At 38.7% G+C, this 27,746-nt stretch overlaps 1 protein-coding gene across 1 annotated transcript; it reads right to left on the bottom strand.

The window, feature by feature from the left end:
- LOC108989934 (E3 ubiquitin-protein ligase HOS1-like) lies at positions 1–27,746 on the bottom strand. Its single transcript, XM_018963706.2, has 10 exons — positions 27,472–27,746; positions 14,334–14,724; positions 13,870–14,004; positions 13,610–13,785; positions 11,021–11,425; positions 10,795–10,953; positions 8,976–9,473; positions 8,083–8,220; positions 762–1,447; positions 1–625 (listed from the first exon to the last, which is right to left on the bottom strand). Exons 1-10 carry the CDS (start codon positions 27,586–27,588, stop codon positions 457–459), a joined length of 2,874 nt encoding a protein of 957 aa, XP_018819251.1. The 5' UTR covers positions 27,589–27,746; the 3' UTR covers positions 1–456.

Here is a 27,746-nt window from a genome sequence, read left to right as displayed (position 1 = left end):
TTCAGGTAAATTGTTTCATATATCTTACCAAAACGTTGAAAGTGGTACCAAAAGACTGAAAAACCTTTGAATTGCCTCAATAAAAATACAAGACTGAAAAGCTTTGACTTGCCTCAACAAAAATACAAAATCGTCAGACTCTGCACAGATTGTTCCTCCTAAAGCACAATTCGCCTCTTGTTAGTTCAATGACAAGAGGAAAAGGAAATGAGCCAATGCCCTATCTTCTTACTGGATTTTAATAGCACAACTGTATACAAGAATTATATTTACTCGTCCACTTTCCACCCATGAAAACTGCAGAAACGATCGCAGTATGAACCCTTTTACTCGAAAGACAAACCCTGTTGCAGTGCTAGCTAGCTCTTGCAGCTTCCCTTTTCCCAGACCAAATTGAGAAGCCACCATGGAAGGGCAAGGATATATCAAAAGATTGAAAATTGGCAGATGCAATCTTTACCTGGCAAGTCTACTTCTCCTAATTCTTGTGGGCGTCGTTTGACAAGCCATTCCCATACTTCCCCCTGGACTCTGCTCCTCTTCCTCGTCACTGGTCTCATCAGACCTCCATCTCGGTCCACAATTCATACCGTTGTCTTGGGCAGCAGAGTCACTCCCTCTATGGCTGAATTTAAGAGATCATATAAACAAGAGTGAGTTCAAATTCAGAGAATATGTGCATCTGCAATTAACTGTACAAGCAACAAAGCAGGCTAACAGACTTCAACGTGAAAGGAGGAGACATAAGAAGTAAGATTTACCTCCAAGAGATTTCCATTTGATCATCTGAAGATGCCCCGTTCCAGAGTCTATAATCTCTATCGGATTGGATCCTTTTACCAGTGAAACTGGTGTTCAAGCCACCTCCAGAATCTTTAAACAAGCTCTGGTTGCTGCTAGGTGTGCCCATTGGATTAGAGCTAAGCCTGTAGGAATATAAAGGACTGGCATCTTGGAGTTGGTTAATGAAACCATTTTGTTCCATTTCAGGGGAGGAGTCTTGGAGATTGCCAAAGGTAGCCCTGTTAATTTCTCTTGATGGTGAGGCATTCATGAGACTAACTCGACGAGTTTCAGGAGTTGAGTCATTTAAGTTGAAATCTTTGTTGATGCTACCTCTAGGTCTAAGTCCCCTTCCATATAAAATTGATTGGGAACCATACTTGATAACATCAGAGTGATGACCATTGATAGACCCATGCAGTCTTGTTTGATTTTCAAAAACCGATGATCTCAAGAAAGGAGTCAGGGGGTCCATCCCAAGACCAAGAGAAGAATCAGTAGACGAAGGAATCAATAAACTTGTTGAGGTTAGCTCTTGAACCATGGTGAAATCAGATTTTCCTGGCATTTCAATTTTTTCACCAGAACTAGCAGCAATCTCAGGCAATTGACCAGACTTTACTTGTTGCCTTTGGACTTCTGGCAGCAATTCCATGCATTTATCCTGTTTATTGAAGCAATCCCATCCACAATGTACATTAAATATCTTTTCTCAAATAACATACTTGTAGAAGAGCATATAAAATATCAACCATGTATACATGTTTATTTATCAGGCTCAAACTAGGCCCAAGTTTTCCAATTCTCAAACAAGGTCTTGACAAGCTGAAGTTGTGTACGTTGTGGTGTGCTCAAAGATAATTTGTTAGATTTCGGCTTATAATAGAACATCCATTGTCCAAAGATGCATGATCTTAACTCACTCCTAAGAGGGTAGGTCAGTTCCTTCAAGAAAAAGCATACAAAATATAAAATGCAGAAAACAAAATCAAATCTATCCTTGCAATGTCCAGAAATTGTATTGGGGTTGAAAGAGTAATCTAGCAAAAGCTGAGTTGGTTCCAATGGGTTCTGTGAAGGATGTGGATAGTTTTTTTTTATTGACATCGGGGTGTCCAGTTCAAAGTCCCAACTAATTCCAAGGATGCCCAGGCCCTCCTCAACAAGGAATTTCCTGCAAGTGCACTTCTGGTAATTCAAAAGAAAACTTCCCCAGTCCGTTTTGAACCTAAGACGTCCGACGGTTTGTCCCAGGACCACTTCACCACCCCTTGGGGTTGAAGGATGTGGATGGCTTAGCAAGCATTCTTGATAGTAAGGTCACTTCCCTGCCCAAGACATATATTGGCCTCTCATTGGATGCTCACTTCGAGGCCAAGTCTGTTTGGGGGCTATTCTTGAGAAGATGGAATGGATTGGCATGGTGGAAGAGGTTATATATGTAAAAGGGAGGCAGAGGGACCTGTACTGGGGCTGTGGGGGAGCAGCAAAGATTTTCCCTTGTGAACTGACCCAAGGTTTGCTCCCCCATTAACATGGTTTGCTATATTATTAATACCTATAGTTACACCTATAAAGTTTTTTTTTTTTACAAGTAAAATAACATTTTATTGAAACTAGTAAATAGGCATAACCCAAGTACACAGGAAGTATTCAAACAGTATACACCTAGTTACAAATTAAGAGCTGCAAAGTGATACAAGAAAATCATTTAAGTAGGCTCCATTAAAAACACAAGTTGAGGCCCAAAGAGATAAAGTATGGAAGAAGAAACTTCTGAGCTCATCCAGAGAATGTTCCTTATCTTCAAAGCTTCGACCATTCCTTTCAATCCATAAACACCACATGATACATGGAGCAATCATTCTCCATACATCCTCCATACATCCACAATATGGGAATTGACCCTACTCCTTTGCCAACAGGCAAACAAATCAATACCCGTTCTATTAAAGATCTCCACACACAACATCCTTGTCACCACACAGTGAAGTAAAAGGTGATCCACCAACTCTCCACTCTTCTTACACATATAATACCAATCCATTACAACAAGACCACGCTTTCTCAAATTGTCCAAAATCTTCCCAAGAGATGCAGTCCATCCAAAGAAAGCAATCTTAGGCCGCACCTTACTTTTCCAAATGCCAACGGAACGAAATATAATTTTGACTCGACAAATATTTGTACAATGATCGCACAATAAACTTCCGACTCCCTGTCTTCATCCAAAGCATTCTGTCCACATTCTTACCAATACTCAAAAGTATACAATAAATTGAAAAAATCAGAAATAACTCCTATTTCTCAATCATGAGCAGCTTTAATATAACGAACATTCCACTGTGGAGATCCACTAGAACAATCCAACAACTTTGACACCAACGCCTCCTGATCAAAAGCCAACCGAAAAAGAGAAGGAAACATGGTCTTAAGAGCTGAATCACCACACCAAATATAATGCCAAAATTTGACCCTGGATCAATTGTCAATCGCAAAACTAATAAAACGAACAAAACGTCCCATCCATTTCTAATGTTCTTCCACAAACTTACATCATGCGCAATTCTCACTTCATTGGAAGACCAACCCCCTAGCAAACTCCCATACTTCAACTCAATAATAACCTTCCATAAAGACTCCCCTTCCTGATGGTACCTCCCATAACCATTTCCTAAGGAGTGCCTTATTAAAAATCCTCATATTTCGAATCCCCAACCCTCCACTAGAAATCGGAGTGCATCCCTTATTCCACTTAACCAGGTGGAACTTAGTCTCCTCTTCAATTCCACCCCACAAAAAAGCACAAAAAGGTTGTTCAATTCAATTAGCCATACTTGCCGGCAATGGAAAAAGAGAAAAAAAAAATAAGTGGGAAGATTAGAGTGTACTCTTAATTAGAGTGGTTCTTCCCCCTTTTGACAATTACAACATTTTCCAACCAGCCAATCTCCTCTCAATTTTTTCCACAACCCCATCCCAAGTAGCCTTGGCCTTGAAGGAGGCCCCAAGTGGAAGACCCAAATATTTCATTGTAAATGAGGCTACCTTGCAACCCAAAATACTTGTCAAACTTCTAATGTTCCTTACTTTGCCCACCGGCACCATCTCAGACTTCCTCAAGTTCGACCAGAGAGCTTCACAACAAATCAAAAGAGCCTTAATTGCCTAAATATGACTTGGTTCCGTATCACAAAACAATAATGTGTCATCTAAAAAAAGATGAGAGACATTAATAAAACCATTGTTAGTGCTTCCCACCGAAAAGCCAAATAGAAATCCCGCATCAACCACAGTCTCCAACATCCAACTAAGCACATCCATAATGATCACATAGAGAAAAGGGGACACCGGGTCCCCTTGTCTCAAACCACATGTTAAAAAAAAGAACAGGAGTACCATTTACCAAAACAGAGAACCGAACAATGGTGACACAATGTTTAATCCACATACACCACCTCTCTTCAAAACCACATCTCTCAAGTAAAAAAGAAAATCCCAATTCACATTGTTATAAGCCTTCTCCATATCCAGCTTACATAAAATACCTGGCACTCTCATTCCCAATCTACTCTCCAAATATTCATTTGCAATAAGAACCGAATCAAGAATTTTTCGCTCCTTAACAAACACATTTTGAGGTTTCGAGATTGACTTCTCCATAACCGTACTCATACGATTAGCAAGTACTTTGGAAATATTCTTGTACACCCCATTCACAAGGCTAATGGGACAAAAATCCTTGACATTCGACGCCCCCACCCTCTTAGGAATGAGTGCTAAGAATGTTGTATTGAGGCTTTTCTCTAACTTTTTGCAAGGAAAGAATTCATGAAAAACACTCATAATATCTCCCTTCCATGGAAAAGCCATCCGACCCAGGGGCTTTATCTCTAGCCTTCCCTCTTACCACATGATGCACCTCCCCCCTCAAACGCTCTCCCCAACCAATTTGCACTCAGAATATTAGTAGTCTCAAAAACCAACCCATCAAGTTTTGGCCTCCACAAATGTTGTTCCGAGATAAGTGTCTCATAATAATGAACCACATGGTTCTTATATCAAATGATCATCAATAACACAACCTTCATAATAGAGCATCTCAATGGCATCATTCCTACGATAAGAATTGGCCACCTGATGAAAAAACTTTGTACAACAATCTCCTTCTTTCAACCAAAGAGCCAGAGATTTCTTCCTCCACAAAATCTCTTCCATCAAATTCAGTTTTTCAAGTTCAGCAGTCACTGAACTTTTCCTACTCAACTCCTACAATCAGCCCTATCCTCCAACCTTTGCAACTCCTTGAAGAGAAACTTTCTTTGACAATTGACATTCCCAAAACTTCCATATTCCACTTCTTCAAATCATTCTTTAAAGCTTTAAGCTTACTTGCCAAAACTCGGGGTACCAATAAACTGGTAAGAAGGCCATTGTCTCACAATATCCACAAAACCATCAGCTTTTAACCACATATTTTCAAACTTAAAATACTTGCTACCCCCATGAATATCCCCACAATCCAATATGATAGGAAAATGATCTGAACATACCCAAGACAATCTTTTTTTTTTTTTTTTTGATAAGTATACCCAAGACAATCTTTTCTAACAACACTCCAGAAAATGAGCCTCCCAAGAAGGAAAGACAAGAAGTTTGTCCAATCTCAACCATGCCCAATTGTTATTAGACCATGTGAAAGCACACCCCCTCCAGAGGCAAGTCCAATAACTCCATATCAAAAATAAAATCAGAAAAATCTCCCATAGCCAGACATAACCGAGACTCCCCTGACCTCTCACTCGGAAAGCAAGTAACATTGAAGTCCCCTCCAATACACCAAGGCACATCCCATCAGCTATAAACCCCTGCAATATCATCCCACGTAAGTCTTCTACTACCATCTAGATTAGGCCCATAAACACTTGCAAAAGCCCACTCAAAACCATCTTCCAAATTCCTGAAAAAACAAGCCACCCAATACACTCCTCAAATTTCACAATCCTCTTATCATCACAATGATACCACCAGAGGCAAGGAACACCCATCCCACGTAAAGACATCCTAATAAGCTTTTGATAATTCTCCTATAAAAAAACTACAACTTTGTTTCCTGTAAACAAATGACATCAACCTTCCATTGGCGAAGTAAATTTTTTACATGAAGGCGCTTGTTAAGATCATTTAGCCCCTACCATTCCACGATAGTATTTTGGGCTTCATAAAGTGAGATTTGAAGCCCTCCCCTTACTCCTTCCTCGACTTACACTCCCCTCCTTGGCATCATAATTTATTGCACAAGTAAGTCTCTTCAATTCTTACTTTTTTCGACGCTGATTTCAAAGACGATGGCCCGCTTCAATGGCAATAAGTAAGGCCCTAAACTAGTCTTCAAAACCCTTACAGGAGATCCCCTAGCACTCCTAAATTTCTTTAACTTTCTTAAGCACCCATTTCAAAGAGCACCCAACCATACTTACACCCAGGAGCAAAGTACATAAAGGCATGAGATCATCACCCACCTTCTCCCTTTCAATAAAATTACAATCCATACTCTCCATATCCCTTATAACCAATTGCATCTCAACAAGCCTCTGGTCTTCCCCCCTAAGCTTCAAATCATCCCCACCAGAGAGGTAAAATAATAATCTTAGTCTCCACACATGATATCACCGCACCTAGAAACACTCTCGGAGCTTCCCTCTGATTCTGGAGATAAAATTAAGAGGAAAAATATCGCCTTCACATTCTGTTCCAGGCAAAGCCTTCGAACGTGAAAATATCAGCAAAATCACTTGCGAAGCCTCAGGAGAGTCCATCAGCGAACATTCCAATGATTGAATACTATTCATGGGGGCAAAAATGGCCAGCTATCTATTTTGTTTCAACCCCAATGCAGGAGGAGATTCCATCAATGATTGACCAATGTTGTTTGAGGTCGAACCCGAATTAGACCTGAATACGGCCACACCGAAACGGGCCAGGCTGACTTCTAAACATCTGGTCCAACTTTTTGTTTACCTTTATCCAATTAACTGGATTTGGGCCCCTTTTTACAGCTGACTGAAGTCTTCTCTTTATTATCACAAGAAACACGACCCACCTGAATACCAACCCCCTTTTTAATACCCAAGCCCACAACCCCTAAGTCACCCTCTTCCTACACCTCCACCCCAAACTTACGGCCCAAATGCAAGTTAACGCCCATCTCCTTATCAATCCTCAAAAGAAAACTGTTGATCTTCTCATTGATTTCGATCAGATAAAACATCAACTCCAACCACGACTTTTCCTATACCCGACCTGATATGCCTCCCTCAAAGACTCCACGCCACCTGTTGAAACATGTGTTTGTTTGGAGGTGTTAGCAATCTTTACACCATGGACTAATCCACCACCTACCTTTGCCACCTCATTCCCCCAATAGCCCCTATTGTGTTCCGTCAGAAACTGAATGGAATGGCCGGGAAAGACATCGAGTCTCATTAACGCTGCCTTGTAAGATCCTTCTCCTCCCAAACTAGCCTTGTCAACATCGACTTGGAAAGATCTCGACCCCCACCACAAGCCTGAACTTTTACACCATAATCCACCCTTCCTCTGTTATTGGTGATAGGAACGGGGACTTCAGAGAACCCAAATCCTTGAGAGTTTCAGAAAACATCAATCCCTTCCCATTCACACCCTTAGGGATGACAATGAAACCTTTCCTGCCACCATCACCATACTCTGCTATCACCAAATAAAGCCCATAGTAGTTTACACATCACTGTGCCAAAAAAGCTCAATTCTCTTCAATGCAACGTCTTATAGAACTCACTACCTCCGGATGCAGTGCATGCAACAACCATTTTCTCCAACCATCTCGCCTTCACCTTACCAATGATAACAAATTTTTTAACTTTTCTGCTTCTTTCGGTAATACGCATCAACCCTTCATTCATGATGGAAAAAATGAAAATCTGAGTCCACCGATAAACTTCTCTTAGAAGCCACCAGAAAGAAAAATAGTTCCCAACCAAATTAGAAACCCGAAAACTGAAGAAAAAAGAAGGAAAAGAAATGAAAAGAAAGATTTGAAGAGGAGAAAAAGATTGGAAAAACAAAAAGGGAAGATTATGGATTATTTTGGCCGGAAATAAGACCACAGGAAGTCATGAGAGAGGGGGAGAAAATATTGAAAGGGAGAGAGAAGGAAAGAGTTCATCATTTGTTCTTTCTAAAATAAACTAATCATACAGAATGTTTTTTTTTTCCCGTGACAAGTAAGATTCCATCTAGAAAGTTAATATAACTTACAATCAAACTTGCTCTCCAGTGACTTGCTGATCTCATTCTAGACAAAACTTCTTTACCAACAGAACTCTTCGAAATGAAATCCTGTTCCACAGTCTTAAGTTTAAGATCAACTTGGAATGCTTCAGTATATCGGTAGCGCTGAAATGATAAACAAAAATAATTTTGTAACTCGGAATATCCTTTCAAAAACTGTAGTTAAATAAAATAAACAAGCAAGTCATTATAAAATTGTACGACATTTTGTTTCAAGAAGCAAAAACGGACAGCTCCAAGTAACAAAAATTCACAAAATAATCCACACATCTATTAGATACAGAGATATGTCAACATCTGACAGTAATTCATAATAATAATAAGATGTAAACATATGAAAAAACACTATGAGACCAAGTAAAACAGTATTAATTTCCTCAACAAAGCCTTATCCCAAAGAAAAAGGATACACAAGTTATTTCATTAAAAGATATAATGAATAAAAAATGAACCGAAATGGAGTTCTTGGGCTTCAATATGATACCTTTAATTGTGAGATATCATGCAGTCATTTGAACAAATTATTGTGGTCGCCAACTAAAAAGATCAATATTTATTTTGACATAGAACAACAATTGTAGCTCATCCAGCAATTCAGTAGTACAAACTTACGAAATATGATTCAATAAAAAGGAAAAAGAAGTTATGTGTAAGAAAAAATAATAAACAGAAAAAGCTACCACAGACTTTAACAAAACAATATTGACAATAACGATTATTTCAAGAAGTTGTATTGCATGATTCTAATGATCAGCAACCATGCAGTAGCGTTAGATGCTTAACCCAATTACTCAAATTTAAGTCAAACTTAAAATCTTGTTGATTCCTGAGTCTAGCTTCACTTAAAACCATGTCAATACCTGAAGATAGAATATGACAAGAAGACTTCCTGTAGTTGTTGAAGGGTCTTCAATAGAAAAATCCAACAGGCACTTATGGATATGCTTCTCCTCGTCAGAATTCCATGGCAACTCTATCATTCGATCTACCAAGTTCCTTCGTATACAAAGGCAACAGATTTCAGTTACCAATATGTCCACCCATTCCACCCAATTCCTGAACTCACTTTTGAAATTATCAGAAGCATTCCCAGATGGTCCATGCTTCAACTTCTTCTCCCTGACTTTGGTGCAGAGCATTCTCTGATGTGTAAATGCTTCAGTCAAAAGTCCACACTCCACCCTTACCCGAACAGAAGTTATGGCCTCACTAAGCGAAACCATCTGCAATCCACCATCACACCCAGACCACCGTAAAACCATCAGAGCTGTATCGGGATTATTCCTTTCTAACAACACTTGTGCAATCTTAGGATGAGTTGTGGGGCCTGAGATCTCTGGAAGAAAGCGACAAGCTTCCTAAGCAATAGGATTTTGTGAAATATAATTAGCAATCAAATGATAGAGAGCACCAAAAAACAAGATAGCCAATAAAACATCAGAGAATAAAACAGTTATACTGTTTAAATAGTTTAATTAGAGTCTCACCTGCTACAACATTGAAATGTTGCTATTTTATGTTTGAGTGAAAACAAGATAGCATGCTACACCAACTTAGGATTAATACATAATCCAATATGAGTTATCTCAGCTTAGACAAGCAGCACCATTAATCCCGTGTAGACTAGGGCACACATCTAATAAAGAATTTCATACATATGCAACTTATTTTCAGTAATCCAGTTTTGATAAATACACTGTAATACATCAGATTTAGTACAAGGGTGGAGAATGGGATCTTACATCGTTTGAGAAAGAAAAGTTTTCACCTTTTATAATGATTTTCAAGAAGCTCCAATTGTAACATTAATTAGTCATTTTGGAGTATAGGCTCGGATGTGACTTAGACCTTTCCTAGGTTGTTCCAAATGAATGTTAATCAAGGAAGGCCTAAACCATATCCGGGCTATACTCCAAAAGCACTAGTCAATGTTACATTTGGAACTTTTTAAAATCATTATATTAGACAAAAACTTCTTCCCAAGCAATGCAGGATCCTATTCACCATACTCATACTAAACCTGGGGTATTACAAAGTTATTTCCAACCATCTATTTTTATGTCAGGTCTTTAGATTATTAAGCTGCGAGACCTTTTCCAAGTCAAACTCGCTTTCCCAAAGAGAATAACTTGGTAAATTCATCTCCCTAGACAATCAATGAGGTGTATTTAGTGCCCACTAGCAAGAGTGAGGTGATAGTGTTAAGGGCGCCAGGCCACCTAAAGCCCCAAAAGTTTTGATATGTATATGGTTAGATTTTATTATTAGATATAAACCATTGAAAAATTAGGCCCTGTTTGGATTCAGAAGGTGTTTCATCTCATCTCATCTCATCATTACAACTTTCCCAAATTCCCACACAAAATATAATAAACAATTCAACTTTTTCAAATCCCAATTCAACTTTTTCAAATTCCAAAACAATAATAATATTAAAAAATAATATTCTAACAATATTTTTTTCAACTTTCATCTTTCATCTAGAACTATCTCATCTCATCTCTAACCCTTAATTCCTTCATATAAAAATACTTATGAAAACATTATTGTACACCGATTGAATCCTCAGACTCATAATGCAGTAAAATTTTAAGTGAGGTTCAACTGAAGTAGTTACAATTGGTTTAACCATATATCTAATTGACAAAAAGCAAATGGTCATACAAACTCAAATGTTACCTGCAGAGCCTCATCCGTGTGGTCATCCAACAGATAAAAAATTAAAGATTCCAGCAATGAGTGCCTGGTGATGCTAAAGCTGGTTGCAAAATCTTCCACAATGTGTCTCCACGTTTCATCAGGCATTTTCCAATGTCGATCAAAAAGAAAATAGAGAAGCTGCCATAAATTAAGGGAAAAAAATCTTGTAAACTTACAGCTTGCATAATTGGTAAGAAAAGGATACAATTGCTTGCTTTGCAACCACCAAATCAGAACTTCCACATAAGAAGAGTATATCAACTGCAGCTCGAAGATTTTCAAAAGGATAGCACCCTGCCAATCCTTCTATCTTAGACCGGAGAATTGACAAGACTCCACCTTTCACCAGTGATGCAGCTTCTAATTTCTCTGCTGTTACCTCTGAATCGCCCTGCTCAATATCAAGATTCACCAAAGCATCTTCAATGAACAAGGAACCATCCTGTCTAGTGGGCTCTGCAGAGAAATTTACTGCATCAGGCCATGATCGCTTAATTGCAGCTGATTTCCGTTCACAGACACGGGAACGCCATGACGTGAAATTAGCATATCGAGAACTCACATTCTCCAGAAATTGATGTCTTATGCACCACATCATTATCTCCATATGCTGAAATTTGAAAACCAATATGGAGAGAGAAGATCAATTATGGGCAGATATAGAGAAGTGGTCATTGGCAGTTTAATTTGAAGAAATCCAATCAGACCCTAATGCTTACTCAAAACTCCTGCCACAAAATGATTTAACACTGGCCTAATCACAATGCAGGGCATACACATTAAGAATCTATAACATTTATAATTTTCAAATGAGCGTAAATTTTATCATTTAAACATTTGAACTTATAACAATTTTGAAGCCTAAAGGTTTGCTACCATTTATGATTTGCTAATTTTGTTTTATTTCCCCAAAAAAAGTCCCTTCAGTTCTCCAAAATAGAGCTTTTGTTCAATCCAAGGAAAGACCCTTCAGTTCTATGTCGAATCCAAAAGAATACCTCTACCTTCTCCTGAAGGGAGCTTTGCTCTTGTTTAGTAACATCATTCACTACCATCATATATGTAATTATATAAAAATTAAATAATATATGTTATTGAAAACAAATTTATTTGCCTCATTTGTTTTCATAGATGAGATGAGATGAGTTGAGTTGAGATAAAAATTGAAAGTTGAATAAAATATTGTTAGAATATATTTTTTTTAATATTATTTTTGTTTTGGGATTTGAAAAAGTTGAATTGTTTATTTTATTTTGTATAGAAATTTGAGAAAATTGTAATGATGAGATGAGTTGAGTTGAGATGGGTTGTGAAAACAAACGAGGCCTTAACAAAATATAATATTTAGTAATTTTCATTTTAGAGTTATAAATTTTCTAACGCGTATTTTTTTTTTTTTTAAATTATCAACTCATGCTTTTATCAACCAATGGATACATAAATTTATAAGAGTTTTCGAGTAAGTTAAGTGCTCTTGATAGCCAGAGTTACTGCACACTTTGTTAAGAGCTCTTGGTCTCTCTCCATAGAACAAAGTTTCTAAGGTTTCACACCACTAGCATAGAAACAAAGTAAAGGGAGAGAAGATCAAGATGCTCAAACGAATATTAGACATCAATGGAGTTTCCCGGGGGTGCACAAGTCCTCGGCAAGGAGTTTCCCGGGAGTGCACAAGTCCTCGGCAAGGAGTTTCCCGCAAGTGCACCTCGGGTAATTCAAAGAGAAAACTCCCTAGTCCGATGGCCCCTAGAAATTGTTTGCACCCAGTGGGATTTGAACCTTGGACCTTGGAGGGAGCATACCACCAAGATCATGGCCTTTACCACTTGAGCCAACCCCTAGGGGTTTCTAACATTGATAATCTTCAAGACTTCATCTATTTTGTAAAGTATACCTTAGTCAAATATGTTACGTTAGGGTTTTGGGAGAAACAATGGAAAATGGAGAAGGGGGAAAATGATAGGTAGTTCAAAGATCTGATTCTACACTCTTACTATTGCACCATATATAATTTGGAAAATGATGTTTGTACTTACAATTTTTACATACATAACAATACGTGATGGCGTGTCAGCTATTGATATACTGAAAATTATTAAATTTGAAATTCAAAATTTGAATTTAAAAATAAAACTGATAAAATGGATCTTTGACATAAAATTGTAAGTACATGTAGCACTACGCATATAACTTAGCTTACATTTTTACATTTCTACCCTAATGGGGTATACTAATTACAATTATGCTCTCTAACAACAATTATGCCCTCCAACAAAATACACTTTTTTGTTTAATAAATAAGTAATGCAGATACAATTCTAGAGTGTGCAAGTCCTACACACTCCCTTTAAAAAAAGTGGGTAAATAATTTTGTTCCTGTAGGTCCCAGATTTATCCACTTTTTTTAAAGGGAGTGTGTAGGGCTTGCACACCCAAGGACTGCAAATATCATTTCTCTTAATAAATTTTGTTATTCCTACATATCACATAGGTCTACTACTTGTATTCTAAAAGAATCCCATCCCATCAATTGTGATAATTCACTTGCTGTTCAAGATTAGGAATTTAGACTTAACCAAAAGAATAACTACCTCATAAGGACTCTAAAAAATCAATGCCATATATCGCAAGTAAATAATACTATTTTATTTCAAATTAGAAAGAGACTTTTTATCACTATCATCACAAAGATAAAAGGCATCCTAAAATAAATACGAAACAGGTCAGCCATCAAAGCTAAAACATGTAAATGGTATATATACGTGCTCCACCAAAAGTAACTCCCAATTAAAACCTGCTTCGTCCTCAATATGTTCTCTTGCAGGTGGCACAAGTCATGAAGCTGTGCTGAAAGACTGCCCTTAAAAGATGACTCCAAAACTTCAAGCACATTGCATATTCCAGTCAGCTGTACAGAACACTTGAGTAGAAAACTCAACCTAGATTTCATCCCTTCCACTTCAAGGTTATCTAATGAAAAATGTTAAGAAGAGAACACTTGAAGCTATGGAAAGTGTGCACACTTCAAGCATCAAAATATTGCTCTAAGGATACAAATTACTTGGAGTTCTGTTGCGATGTTTCTGAAAGTCCTCTTGCACCAATCCTTGACAACCACTTCATCCAACAAGAAAGCAATGACAGGGTCACTAGACACAGCACTTTCATCCATACAAACATCTGTTACATCTGTGAACTCTGTTAAAGAAACATAACCTTCAATAGAATAACAGAATAATGTTATGAAGTTACACATGCCTGTAACCTATCAATAAGAATACCTAAGATTAAGTTACACATATAACATTTTTACTACGTATTCAGATTTTGGGAAGAAAATAATGATATAAAGAAAGGAATTATAATGTTGAAGGGAATTTTCCAGCCAGAAATGTACAAAAAAAAAATCTTTTGATAGGTAATAGTAGAGACAAAAGTGTTAAAATCCAAAACTAATTTATAAGTCTACAAGAAACAGGGAAAAAAAGTTAGGATATCAATCTAGCCATAAAGGATACAATGGCAAACCAAAGAAACTAAGTTATTCTCCAGGGCAACGTCAAACAAGGAATAGAGGCGTTGGACATCAGCAGTTAGTTGCTTGTCCCCATCTTCAATCTCTTGAAATCTCTCATCAGATCTTTTGGAGATGAGGCCAGCTTGTATGCACTCATAGTAAAGGCGGAGCCGTAGTCTATTGCCAATCTTTGGTAGTGGGATTCTACATATGGGGCAAAGATCACACCGTTGACTACACTCTTCGCATAAAGCGGCATGACCACACGCAATCAAAACATTGTGTACATAGCGTCCACAGCTTCCCAAGTCTCTAGTTGCCCGACAGCGTTCAACTTTTGCCTCATCACACAACTCAAACAGGTCAATGGATGCCAAGTGTTCCAATGCTTCCTGAAATTGAAATTAGAAGCTAGGTATAGTTTCTCATGATATAGTTTCTCATCAATCAATCACATTACAATCAGCATACTTATTTTTTAAAGCAGCAGCACATGATATGTTATGGTCCATTCTATACATGGGAGCATGAAATACTATAATGTCAATATATCGATCTTTTTTGTCTTATAGCTTTTATTAATATCAGTAGGTGTAGCCAAGTACACTAGATGTATACAAGAGAATCAATATGATATCAATCTCACTGTTAACCACGTTTCAATGGGAACATTTCAGAGCTCACTGAGATTATCATCTATGTTATAGAGATACTTTTATGCTTTCTATAGAGATACTTTTATGCTTTCTATATCTAGATAGTATATCAGATAAATAGATAACGTGTACAGTAAATAGACTCTTTGTGTACCGTAAATAGTCTTAACGTGTAAATAGCAGCTAACGTGTATAGTAAAACCAGCCGCAATTAAGCGCTGGCTTCAATGCTCGGTTGTAACCCTTTTCTATATAAATGAAGGAAAACAGTAGAAAGAGGTATTCAGACCAATATTGACATGGTATCAGAGCCACTTTGATTTCCGTAGCGTTGGTCTTAATCACAGGGTGCGATTTTCTTTCGCTATTCTTGGGAGAATGTTTTATTCTCTGATTCAGCAAGTTCTTTCTTGCTCTTAGTGGGTCTCGGTGACTTCTGTGGAGTCAAACCTTGTGGTTTGAGTTTTTGGTGGCTGTTGGACTCTGTCCTTCGTGGTGGCTGTGCCTCTTTGTGGCTGTCGACGTTCGCTGGGAGTTACGAGTGCTGCTTCTGTGCCAGTCGGCACTTTCTGTGGTGGTTGACAGCATCTGTGGGTGGCTGTGAGGTGGTCGGAGTGCTGCTTCTGCGCCAGTCGGCACTTTCTGTGGTGGTTGACAGCATCTGTGGGTGGCTTTGAGACTGTCGGCAGGTTCTGTGTGGCGGTCCGAAATTTTCTGGGTGACTGTGTTGCAGTCGGCTCTCTCTGGGAGTTGGGTAATTTTCTGGTTGGGTCTCTCTCTGCTGGTTTCCGAAAATTTCTGGGCAGGTGTCGAAGTATTTCTCCTTCGTCCGTAAGGTATTTCTCTCCAACAACTGATTTTGGGCCCTTGTTTCGTGCAGTGCCTATTATTCTTGTGCCTCTGGGTCCTTTATTTTTAGTCTGGGCATTTTAGTTTGGGCTCCTCCTTGTTACCGTGACTTCGAGTTTGGTTTATTGTGATTCTAATCTTACCACTTATTTGATTGACTACTTAAGCATATTTCTCTAAGTGCTTTTCATCATGTCTATTGAAAATACTATTGTTCGTTTTACTGGAAAGAATTTTCCTACGTGGGAATTTCAGTTTAAGATGTTTTTAAAAGGAAAAGAATTATCAAATCATATTGATAATTCTACTGAAGTTCCTACTAATGAAAAAGAATTTGCTCAATGGGAGGTCAAGGATGCCAAGGTAATTTCTTGGTTATTAGGGACGATTGAGTCTCACCTTGTGACCAATCTTCGTTGTTTTACTACGGCTCAAGCTATGTGGGATTATCTTCACCGTATTTACCATCAAGATCATAGTGCTCGGAAGTTCCAATTAGAATTGGAAATTAGTACTTATAGTCAAGGCAATTTACCTATCGCACAATTTTATTCTGGTTTTATTAACCTTTGGTGCGAGTATTCTGCCATTGTTCATGCTAAGGTTCCCACTACGGCACTCGCGGCTCTTCAAGCAGTTCATGCTGAGAGTCAACGCGATCAGTTTTTAATGAAGCTTCGACCCGAATTTGAGACCGTTCGAGCTGGTTTGTTGAACCGTAATCCGGTTCCTTCTTTGGATATTTGTTTGGGAGATTTGTTGCGGGAAGAACAACGATTATCCACTCAGATGGGTATGACTTCTGAGAAGGTCTTTTCTGAGACTATGAATGTAGCTTATGCAGCACAAGGGAGAGGAAAGAACAAGTTGCAATGTTTCAGTTGCAAGGAATTTGGTCATATCGCTCGCAACTGTCCTAAGAAAGTTTGCAACTACTGCAAGAAAGAGGGTCATCTCATCAAAGATTGTCGAGTACGGCCTCAGAATCGCCAATCTCAAGCTTTTCAGGCGGCTGTACAGTCTTCTTCTTCATCTTCTGCGCCACCTACTGTAAGCTCTGATTCATCTGTTCTCACACCAGCAATGGTCCAACAGATGATTGTGTCTGCTTTTACGGCCTTAGGCCTGCAAGGTACGGGTACTAACTCAACTTCTTGGATTGTTGATTCAGGCGCTTCTAATCATATGACTGGTAATATGACGGGTCTCCATGGTGTTCGTAAGTATAGAGGCATGCAAAATATTCAGATTGCTGATGGCAGTACTCTTCCTATTACTGTTGTTGGTAATTTGGGCTCTTCATTTCGCGATGTTTTTGTCTCTCCTGGATTGTCTACCAATTTGATTTCTGTTGGACAATTGGTAGATAATAATTGTGATGTTCACTTTTCTCGTGGTGGTTGTCTTGTGCAGGATCAGGTGTCAGGGACGGTGATCGCTAAGGGGCCTAAAGTAGGACGTTTATTTCCCTTACAGTTTTCTATTCCTAATGTTGTTTCTCTTGCTTGTACGACTACTGCCAATACTAATGAAGTTTGGCATAAGAAATTAGGTCATCCTAATTCTGTTGTCTTGACTCATCTTATGAAACATGGTTTTTTGGGCAATAAAGATTCATTTTCTTCTTCTCTTGTATCTTTGGATTGTGCTACTTGTCGTCTTGGTAAAAGTAAAACTTTACCTTTTCCTGCACATGGTAGTCGTGCGTCTAACTGTTTTGAGATTGTGCATACTGACGTTTGGGGTGTGAGTCCTATTATTTCTCATGGTCAGTATCGTTATTTTGTGACGTTTATAGATGATTATAGTCGATTCACCTGGATATATTTTCTCCGTTCTAAAGCTGACGTGTTTTCTGTCTTTCAAAAATTTGTTGCGCTTGTTGAGACACAGTTCAGTACTTGTATCAAAACTTTACGCTCCGACTCAGGGGGGGAGTACATGTCTCATTCTTTTCAAAATTTTCTTCAGCAAAAGGGGATCATTTCTCAGCGTTCTTGTCCATATACTCCTCAACAAAATGGAGTCGCTGAGCGTAAAAATCGTCATCTCTTAGATGTCGTCCGTACTTTATTGATTGATTCTTCTGTACCTTCTAAGTTTTGGGTAGAAGCTTTATCTACTGCTGTCTATTTGATCAATCGTTTGCCTACTCCTACTTTAGATTATGATTCTCCATATTTTCGATTATTTGGCATATCTCCTGAGTATCAATCCTTTCATACCTTTGGGTGTGTTTGTTTTGTTCATCTGCCACCTGTTGAGCATCACAAGCTTGCTGCACAGTCTGTCATGTGTGCCTTTATGGGATATAGTCCCTCTCAGAAAGGATTTATTTGTTATGATGCTCATGCAAATAAATCCCGAATCTCACGGAATGTGATTTTCTTCGAAAATCAATATTTCTTTCAGTCTCAGGTTATTTCTAATCCTCCTATTACTCTTCTTCCAGCTTTTGATGATGTGTCTCCTTGTATTAAGCGATTTCAACCAGGTATGGTGTATCATCGACGTCTTACCCCTTCTTCAACGCCCCTTCCAGACACTGATCCGTCACCTGATTCTACAATTCCTATACCTCGACAGTCCACTCGGGTTACACATCCACCAGATAGGTATGGTTTTCCTCACACCTCGCTTACTGCCACTCTAGACACTATTTCTGTTCCTCACTCTTATACTCAGGCATCCACCCAAGCGTGTTGGCAGCAGGCCATGCAAGAGGAAATCCAAGCTCTTCAAGACAATCACACTTGGGACCTTATAATTTGTCCCTCTGATGTCAAACCTATTGGTTGTAAATGGGTATACTCAATCAAGTTTCGAGCTGATGGCTCACTGGACAGATATAAGGCCCGTCTCGTGGTTCTTGGGAACCGACAGGAGTATGGTATTGATTATGAAGAAACATTTGCACCTGTTGCAAAAATGACTACTGTGCGGACTATCTTGGCACTTGCTGCCTCGCAAGGGTGGTTTCTTCGTCAGATGGATGTAAAGAATGCTTTTCTACATGGAGATTTGAAAGAAGAAATCTATATGTCTCCACCTCCCGGCATGTTTGCCACACCTTCCTCAGAAGTTTGTCGGCTACGCCGATCCTTGTATGGACTGAAACAGGCTCCGCGTACATGGTTTGACAAATTTCGCTCTAACATGCTTGCTTTTCACTTTACTCAGAGTCAGTTTGATTCCTCTCTTTTTCTTCGCAAGACTTCCGCAGGAATCGTATTGCTTCTCGTATATGTTGATGACATTGTGATCACTGGCTCCGATACTGAGTTAATTAAGCAATTACAACAGCATCTCAAGGCCTCTTTTCACATGAAAGATCTTGGTCCCCTACAATATTTTCTTGGCCTTGAGGTACAACTTACTCCAACTGGTATGTTGTTACACCAGCACAAATACACGCAGGATGTTATTTCATTGGGTGGTCTCCAATCGGGTAACTCTGTTTTTACTCCCTTGGAGGTAAATCTTAAGCTTCGTCAAGAAGAATGGGAGCTTCTATCAGATCCATCCTTGTATCGGCAGCTTGTTGGGAGTTTGAACTACTTGACGATTACTCGTCCTGACATTTCTTTTGCTGTACAGCAAGTTAGTCAATTTATGCAGGCTCCCCGACATCTTCATTTAGCCGCTGTTCGTCGCATTCTCCGATATCTGAAGGGCACCTCTACACGCAGATTGTTCTTTCCTAAAGAATCTTCCTTACAGTTGGTGGGATATAGTGATGCTGATTGGGCCGGATGTGCAGATACTCGTCGCTCTGTCACTGGTTGGTGCATGTTCTTAGGCAATGCACTCATTTCTTGGAAGAGTAAGAAGCAAGACAGAGTTTCCAAGTCCTCTACTGAGTCTGAGTATCGTGCTATGTCTTCCGCATGCTCTGAGATCACATGGCTTCGTGGGTTATTGGGTGAACTTGGTTTTCCTCAGCTACATCCCACTCCTCTTCATGCTGATAATACCAGTGCTATTCAGATCGCCGCTAATCCTGTCTTCCATGAGCGTACGAAACATATCGAAGTCGATTGCCATTCTATACGTGAATCCTTTGACAAACATGTGATTACACTTCCTCACATTTCCACTGAACGTCAAACTGCAGACATATTCACTAAAGCTCTTTCTCGGCATCGGCATCGGCATCAGTTCTTGGTTGACAAATTGATGCTTCTTGATCCACCAGCATCAATTTGAGGGGGGATGTTATAGAGATACTTTTATGCTTTCTATAGAGATACTTTTATGCTTTCTATATCTAGATAGTATATCAGATAAATAGATAACGTGTACAGTAAATAGACTCTTTGTGTACCGTAAATAGTCTTAACGTGTAAATAGCAACTAACGTGTATAGTAAAACCAGCCGCAATTAAGCGCTGGCTTCAATGCTCAGTTGTAACCCTTTTCTATATAAATGAAGGAAAACAGTAGAAAGAGGTATTCAGACCAATATTGACAATCTAGAGAACTGAACTGGTCATGCTATATTTTTAATAGGTAAATCAAGCATTTCTTGATATGCAAACACTAGAAACAAGTTTTATAGAAGTATCAAAAGTCTATAAGCTGAACATATAAATTACAACAAAAAATATGATATTTTTTAAACCAACAGTCTAACATCACTCCTCCAACTCCCTATTTTGGGTACGATCCCTAAGGTTTTCACACTTATTATATTTTTTCTGCAAATTACCTTGTTTACAATGACTTGCAGCCCTGTCACTTCAGCTTAGAAGAAGCTTACCAGAGCCATTTTGTTGATTCATTGGCACAAGCATAAAATGGTTTCATATCAGACACGCTTCTCAAACTTTAATGATAGTAGTTCAGATTATTCTATTTTGCACCATGTATTTATCTATGAGTTTCAACCAAACTGCAAATTGTCATTCTCCAGTAAATCACAAAGAAGATGTAGGATAAGAATTAAGCAGTTGAATCCTTGGATTTTAACAATCTGGGACATAAGAGAGCAAAAACCTGAACTCCTATTGGCTGCGAGCTGAGTAGCACCCATATTATCAAAATAAGGGGTGAAAGGAGAAGAAAGAGCTATGACAAGATCATGAAGAAGGGATTATATTCATAACAGCTTAAAGGTGGCAGAAGAAAGGCCTTTTAGCATGAATAGGAAAAGTGGTGAAACTATGGACCACTTGCTACTTCATTGTGAGGTTGCCAGTGCCCTATGGAATAATTTTTTTGGCAGAGTTGGGATAGAATGGGTTTAAGGGTGGTTTGTAGAAGTCTTCATGTCATCCCGCAAATTGCAGCAATATGGAAGATGGCCCCCACATGCCTTTTGTGGGGTATCTAGAGAAAACTATCAAAACTTCGACGGTAAGTAACATTAGCTAGAGGAACTTAGAAGATTCTTTTTCAACATGCCTTTTTCTGCGCAATAACTTTAGATTTTAATGGGCTTAATGTTCATGATTTCCTTATATCTATTTCTTCTTTCAAGCTAGGTGTTCTATCTTGTATACATCCAGTGTACTTGATTGCGCCAATTGAGGTTAATAAAATTTTTACTTATAAAAATAAATAAATAAATCACAATGGCTTTTATACTAACAAAATATTTTTTGATAAGTAGATGAAGTTGAGAATTTTATTCTATAAAATTATCACAAGTCAATTATGATGATTTCTCTTAATCATGGAACTGGAGACTTCTAATTGACATGTTCATATACTTTGAGTATATTGAACTGGAGCAGAGTAATTATTATCTTGAAAATATATTGTTGATTTAATAACAGTTTTAATTTTACTACAACAGCACATGATTCCTAATCCAGAGAAGATTGCGAACTCAAATGTGACATGTAGATCATTTTAATGAATTAGAATTGAGACCTTATTGTGTCAATATCTCAATATATTCGGTAATAACATTCAACATTGTGAAAACATGAATTTTCAAGAAAGAATCTATGATCTTTATTGAGATACAAAAATCCATTTAAGATAAATTTAATAGAAGTTGATTATTTTAAATCAAAGGCCTGAGTATTTAGGAAAGAAATTATTAAAAATTATTTACTCAATAGAATGTGACTTTGGAAAAAGCTTGTACAATTTGGGAAGAGGTTAAGTTTTAGTTCTCTATGGATTTTTTATGTAGGGATCAAATCGTAGTATTTAGTAATTAAATGAATTCTAGAGTGCAATTATAATTTTTTGTGATATAAAATGATTAATAGTAAACTTGGACTAGTTATGAGATAACCAAGTCTTTATCCTATTGAAGTTATAATTTCATTGATACCCTATAGATCCTTTCACAATCTATATACACACTGCTTGGCCTTGGCTGATATGGAGCAAGTTTTTGTCTGAAAATTTTGTCTTTCTCGAGGGTGTGCAGCACGGGGTAGAGAGGGTACGAGAGCATTGTTCTTTCAACCTTCTATCCTCAAGACACAAAACTGAAAGAGAAACATTGGGGTGATGGCATACTGATTTTCCAAAGAAAAAGGTCCTTGTTTGACCTATGTGTGCTACATGCATATCAAGGGTTTTTCTAGAAAGCCCACTCTCAATTAGCCGAAATAGACTAGGAAAGGAGACCTGAAGGGTTTCAATTGCTGCAAATCTGAGAAATCTGGAAAGCCGTTCTACAAGGTAGATCTCAAATTTTGAAAAGCACACTCCAAGGGTATGAGTCTTGACCTCTGTAGATCTAGTTTATTGAAAAGACTCAAATCCGTGATTTTGCATAACAAGAATTTTTATCCATGTGTTATTCTGTTGCATATGATTCCTTCCGATAATGTAGGACATGTACTCAAACCAGCTCAACGCTATGACAAAATGGAAAAAAAATAATATTATGTCTAAGAACCAAAGGATCATCACCATAAATAGTTAGAATTAAAGCCCCCATATAACAGCAGGCATGTATGCTAAATGCACAATGTGAGCATGTGAAATTTTACTTTGGTGTCTTAGGAAACAAAGATTTTTTTTCTATAGGATGTTCTTCAAAAACCAACATAAAACAATCATGTGAATCTAAAGAACAAAATGAGACAGTGAGAACCTCTAGAGCAATTCAACTATTCTCGAGCACCTAAAACCCAAAATTGCATCTTTAGGGCAGGTTTGGGACACAAGACAAAACACAAAATTCTCATCTCATCTCATCTCATCATTACACCTTTTTCAAATCCCCATACAAAATATAATAAACAATTCAACTTTTTCAAATCCCAATACACCTTTTTCAAATCCCAAAACAATAATAATATTAAAACATAATATTTTAAACTTCAAAACAAAATACAAAATTCTCATCCCACTCCCCAAACCTGCCCTTAGTCTATGATATGAAGGTAACAACACGAACAAACGGGTACGAATTCATTTACTTATAAGTACAATACTTTCCTAAAAACCCCCGGGGTGGTAGTCAACCCAGAGGTTTAAGATAGTCACCGTCACGAAAACACTTTTAGTGCTTGTGGAAGCCGTATTTGCATCAGTTGAAGCCCAAAGAGTAGTTTTAGTTTGGACATAAGCACTGGAAAGTACTAATGAGCTAACCCATTATGCTCCTCTTCCCTACGCAACTGATTCTAAAACCCTAAGGCGTCACTTAAAAGAAAAACTCGCTTCAGCTTTTGTTAAGTACCCAATGGTAAAGAACAGTAATATAGACAATAAAAAGGAATCAAGAACAAGGAAGATAATGATAATAGCCACGCCTTGGGATATTCGAGGTCCCCAATTCCTCCCAAAAGAAAACAACACAAGTTTATAATATTTTTCAGATCCCCCCCTCACTACCCTCTTCCCTCTACATATACTAGAAGAAACCCCTAATTCGACAACTACCAGCAAAAAGGCCATGGGCCACTTATCTAGACCCATGGACCACTAACAACTTTAACAATCAATTAAAATAAAAGATAGCATTGGGTTGGAGGCCCATCAACCTGGCCCAATGTAATTGGGTTCATAACAATTTCCCCTCCTTTAAAAACCTTATCCTCAAGGTTGAAATTTTGATGCTCAAATTGCCTTGCCCCACTTCTATGGTACTATCTTCACTTCCTTCTGATGTGTATACCATTGATATGGTAGAACTAGACTTGTCTGTTTTCCTCGAGGCAACGTAAGTGCTGAAACCAAGGGATGATACTGATGCTGAAAAAGCAAGCCAATACTTGAATGCTCCCTTGGTGGATTTACCTATATGTGCTTTGACATTGTAATTTATTATGCTCAAAGTGGCATCTGATAAAGTGGCATTTATTATGCCTACTGCAGTTAGGATCAATGTCTTAATGGTGGTCAAACTTGCCAAGAGTGATACCAACTCTGGCCACTCTCGAAAATGAAGTTGCAAACTAATGGAGGTCCCTAAGAAAGCTCCCAGCGTATACACTGAAGCCAAACTCCTGGGTGATATAAAAATTCCAGCAACAATAAGTACGTAGAGAGCAACAAAAGCCTCTGAGCTTCTGGCTTCTACAACAGCATTGAAAACTCGTCTGAGCAGGAACTTTCCCTTCGATGCAAGAAACTGCAAAACAAAAGTTGGGAAAGATTGAGAGAGAGCCGCACCCACCACTACTCCATCATCAATGCTTCTGCAGTTGACCAAATCCGGCCCAAAGACAAGTTTTGCAAGAGCCTTCAGGCGTGCCAATGAAAGCTCCAAGCCATTCTCGAACAACAAAGAAATATCCCACTTAGGCAGAACTTTCACATCAGTAAGATTTCCAAACAAGCCAAACTGATTGAGGACCATACCACCAAAAAATAAACCAAGTATAGGAATAGCTTTAATGACCTTGATTCGGTTTCCTCTCTTGAGTATTTCATCAAACATCTTACGAGCTGCACCCCAGTTTTTAATTCCTTTTGTCTCAAATTTGTCACTTCCTTCCAAGATAATGGACATCCCATCGTCACTCAACCTTGCCACCTAATGCTCATTGATCAGAATATTATTTGTCTTCAATCCATTATCAAACGAACCATGAATAACCCCAACATGTAGGAAGTGCACAACCTTGGCATCGTTCACTAGAACTGCCAGTCTCACTACCCATTTGAAAACCTTTCTGCAGCTATTCTGATTTAATTTGATTCCATCACTTAGATTCACGGCCTGTAGTGTGGCACCAGAAACTCCAGCTTCATCAATATTACTTGCAAGTCTCTCCACATATCTCGAGTTGTCTATAAGTATATTTCCTTCAGGATGAACAATCAAATAAGAAGCTGACCCATATGATTTTTGAGAGGGATAACCACAGTGATAAACACCTGGAACTCTCTCATACCGTACACCTGTTTTCATGGTGGAAGGGATTCCCTCCATTATTTTTTTCCTTCCTCTATCAAAAGGCCTAAAAATAATTTTATGGGGCAAAATATCAAGCAACCGACGAGCCAAGGGTTTTTTTTTTATGAAATAACCGAAGCTGTCATCCCAATCCAATTCTCTTCTCTTCAGCTGCGAAGCACGCATCACAACAGACTTGCTATCCGAATCTACGCCCTCAGTGAGCACATTTTTACCCTCCTCTGCCATCTCAACAGTAGATTCGTCCCATTCCCTCGCACTTCTTTGCTTTATCACCGATTCTCCAACAAAACCCCACACACCCAATGCCAAGTCACATATCATGCAAAATCCTAAACCCTTAAATATACCCGATTCAACCAAAGACAACAATTCTGAGCTAGAACTCAATTTTATTTCTATGCCCAGTTCACCCACTCGAAGCAAGAGTTCACTCATTCTAGCAAAATCAAAATGTGTGTGAATGAGAGATGGGAGAGTTCGTCGACCTTTAACACCACTTCTAATTGACGTTTTCACAAATAGCTGAGGCGCAATCGTTGCCCCTTTTGAGATGTTGAAGTGGTACGAGAGGAAATGTCCTACTACCACTCCCACCCTTGAGAGCCTGCAAAGCCACGATGGCATCAAGGACTGCTCCTCGACTGTGGGTTGTTGGGATTTCTTGATTTCAAACGAGTTCTGAACTTTGATTAAGGCATCCATCGGTAGCACCGATGCCACCTGAAGCTTGAGCATGGCTGCAGTCACTGCAAGCAGCCCATCCGAGATGCCAAGAAGTTCTTTCCCGGGATCCCAATGAACCGGTACGCTGAGGTTGAAGACGTTTTCTAACTCTAACGTTTGCACCAAGAATTTTCTACATCTGTCATAATTGAAGAATGAGAATATTGTAGTGTTTTCCTTTTGGAGGTTAAGGGCAGAAAGACGATGTTGATGGCCTATTGTTTGGGTTGGTTCGGATATTGGGTGAGGCATATGGTGGTGACGAACGAGTCTAGGGTTATGAATTAATTTCAGAGTTGGATTCTGAGTATTAGAAGAAGCAGGGACGATTTCTTCCACCTCTGTAGCCCTTTCTACACCCTCCTCTGCAGCTTGGCCTTCCCAGACCAAGCAGTATTCCTCCACAAGTTCATCTTCATCTTTCGGTCCATTTTCTTCCTCCTCTTCGTCTTGCCAGTTCCGTAGAGTCTGCTTTATCTCAACACAACTTTGCTGCATTCCCTTACAAATTTCTTGCGTTCCTTTCATTATTTCTTTCACCTCCAACAACTTATCTAAAATTTTTTTAAGCAACTTTGTTTTCTCCTCGTTAAATCTTACCCCGTCCATGAGGATCGATTGCTAGCTGATACCAATTGTTAAGTACCCAATCGTAAAGAACAGTAATATAGACAATAAAAAGGAATCAAGAACAAGGAAGATAATGATAATAGCTACGCCTTGGGATATTCGAGGTCCCCAATTCCTCCCAAAAGAAAACAACACAAGTTTATAATATTTTTCAGATCCCCCCCTCACTACCCTCTTCCCTCTACATATACTAAAAGAAACCCCTAATTCGACAACTACCAGCAAAAAGGCCATGGGCCACTTATCTAGACCCATGGACCACTAACAACTTTAACAATCAATTAAAATAAAAGATAGCATTGGGTTGGAGGCCCATCAACCTGGCCCAATGTAATTGGGTTCATAACAAAGCAACTTTTTCATACAAACTATAATAAACAATTCAATTTTTTCAAATCCCAATACACCTTTTTCAAATCCCAAAACAATAATAATATTAAAACATAATATTTTAAACTTCAAAACAAAATACAAAATTCTCATCCCACCCCCCAAACCTGCCCTTAGTCTATGATATGAAGGTAACAACACGAACAAACGGGTACGAATTCATTTTCTTATAAGTACAATACTTTCCTAAAAACCCCCGGGGTGGTAGTCAACCCAGAGGTTTAAGATAGTCACCGTCACGAAAACACTTTTAGTGCTTGTGGAAGCCGTATTTGCATCAGTTGAAGCCCAAATAGTAGTTTTAGTTTGGACATAAGCACTGGAAAGTACTAATGAGCTAACCCATTATGCTCCTCTTCCCTACGCAACTGATTCTAAAACCCTAAGGCGTCACTTAAAAGAAAAACTCGCTTCAGCTTTCTATAATGAAAACGAAAAAAATAACTAAAGCAGCAAATAAAGAAGAGCAGCAGAGCGCCCATAAGAACAAAACAGCTAGGGTATAAAGAAGTGGACGCATACGAGCATGTGTAGGGTTAAACAGAATTGAGTACCTGAACGGCTCGGCTATTATAGTTAGGTCGCGGAGGAGGAGAACCCAATCTTGTGGCAGTGGCAGCGGCGGCTGTGGAACTCGAAGGGGCGGTTGGGCCGTTGAATCTCCGGTCCATTTCACGGAGAGTGCCCGAGAGCAGACTGTTCCCAAAAACGCGAATGAGAAAGAAATTGAGAGGTGGGTGTTAAGTTTTATCGAAGGACAGCATAGCCATTGGCGCTCAAAGAGACATCTCAGTCCTCGGAGAGAATTGGAGGGGTTTTGAAAAAGAGC

The sequence above is a fragment of the Juglans regia genome, chromosome 2 (assembly GCF_001411555.2).
Source record: "Juglans regia cultivar Chandler chromosome 2, Walnut 2.0, whole genome shotgun sequence".
NCBI classification, from domain to species: Eukaryota; Viridiplantae; Streptophyta; class Magnoliopsida; order Fagales; family Juglandaceae; genus Juglans; species Juglans regia.
Note: the sequence above shows the minus strand (reverse complement) of the source record. Positions and strands in the feature narration are given on the sequence as shown.

Bases quoted from the DNA above. Each gene is read 5' to 3' on its own strand.
- LOC108989934 (XM_018963706.2), bottom strand. From the start codon at position 27,588: ATGGACCGGAGATTCAACGGCCCAACCGCCCCTTCGAGTTCCACAGCC. The intron at 14,725-27,471 runs GTACTCAATTCT...TTTCAATTTCAG, and splicing joins ATAATAGCCGAGCCGTTCAG to GAAGCATTGGAACACTTGGC. The intron at 8,221-8,975 runs GTATTGACATGG...TTATCATTTCAG, and splicing joins TTGTCATATTCTATCTTCAG to CGCTACCGATATACTGAAGC.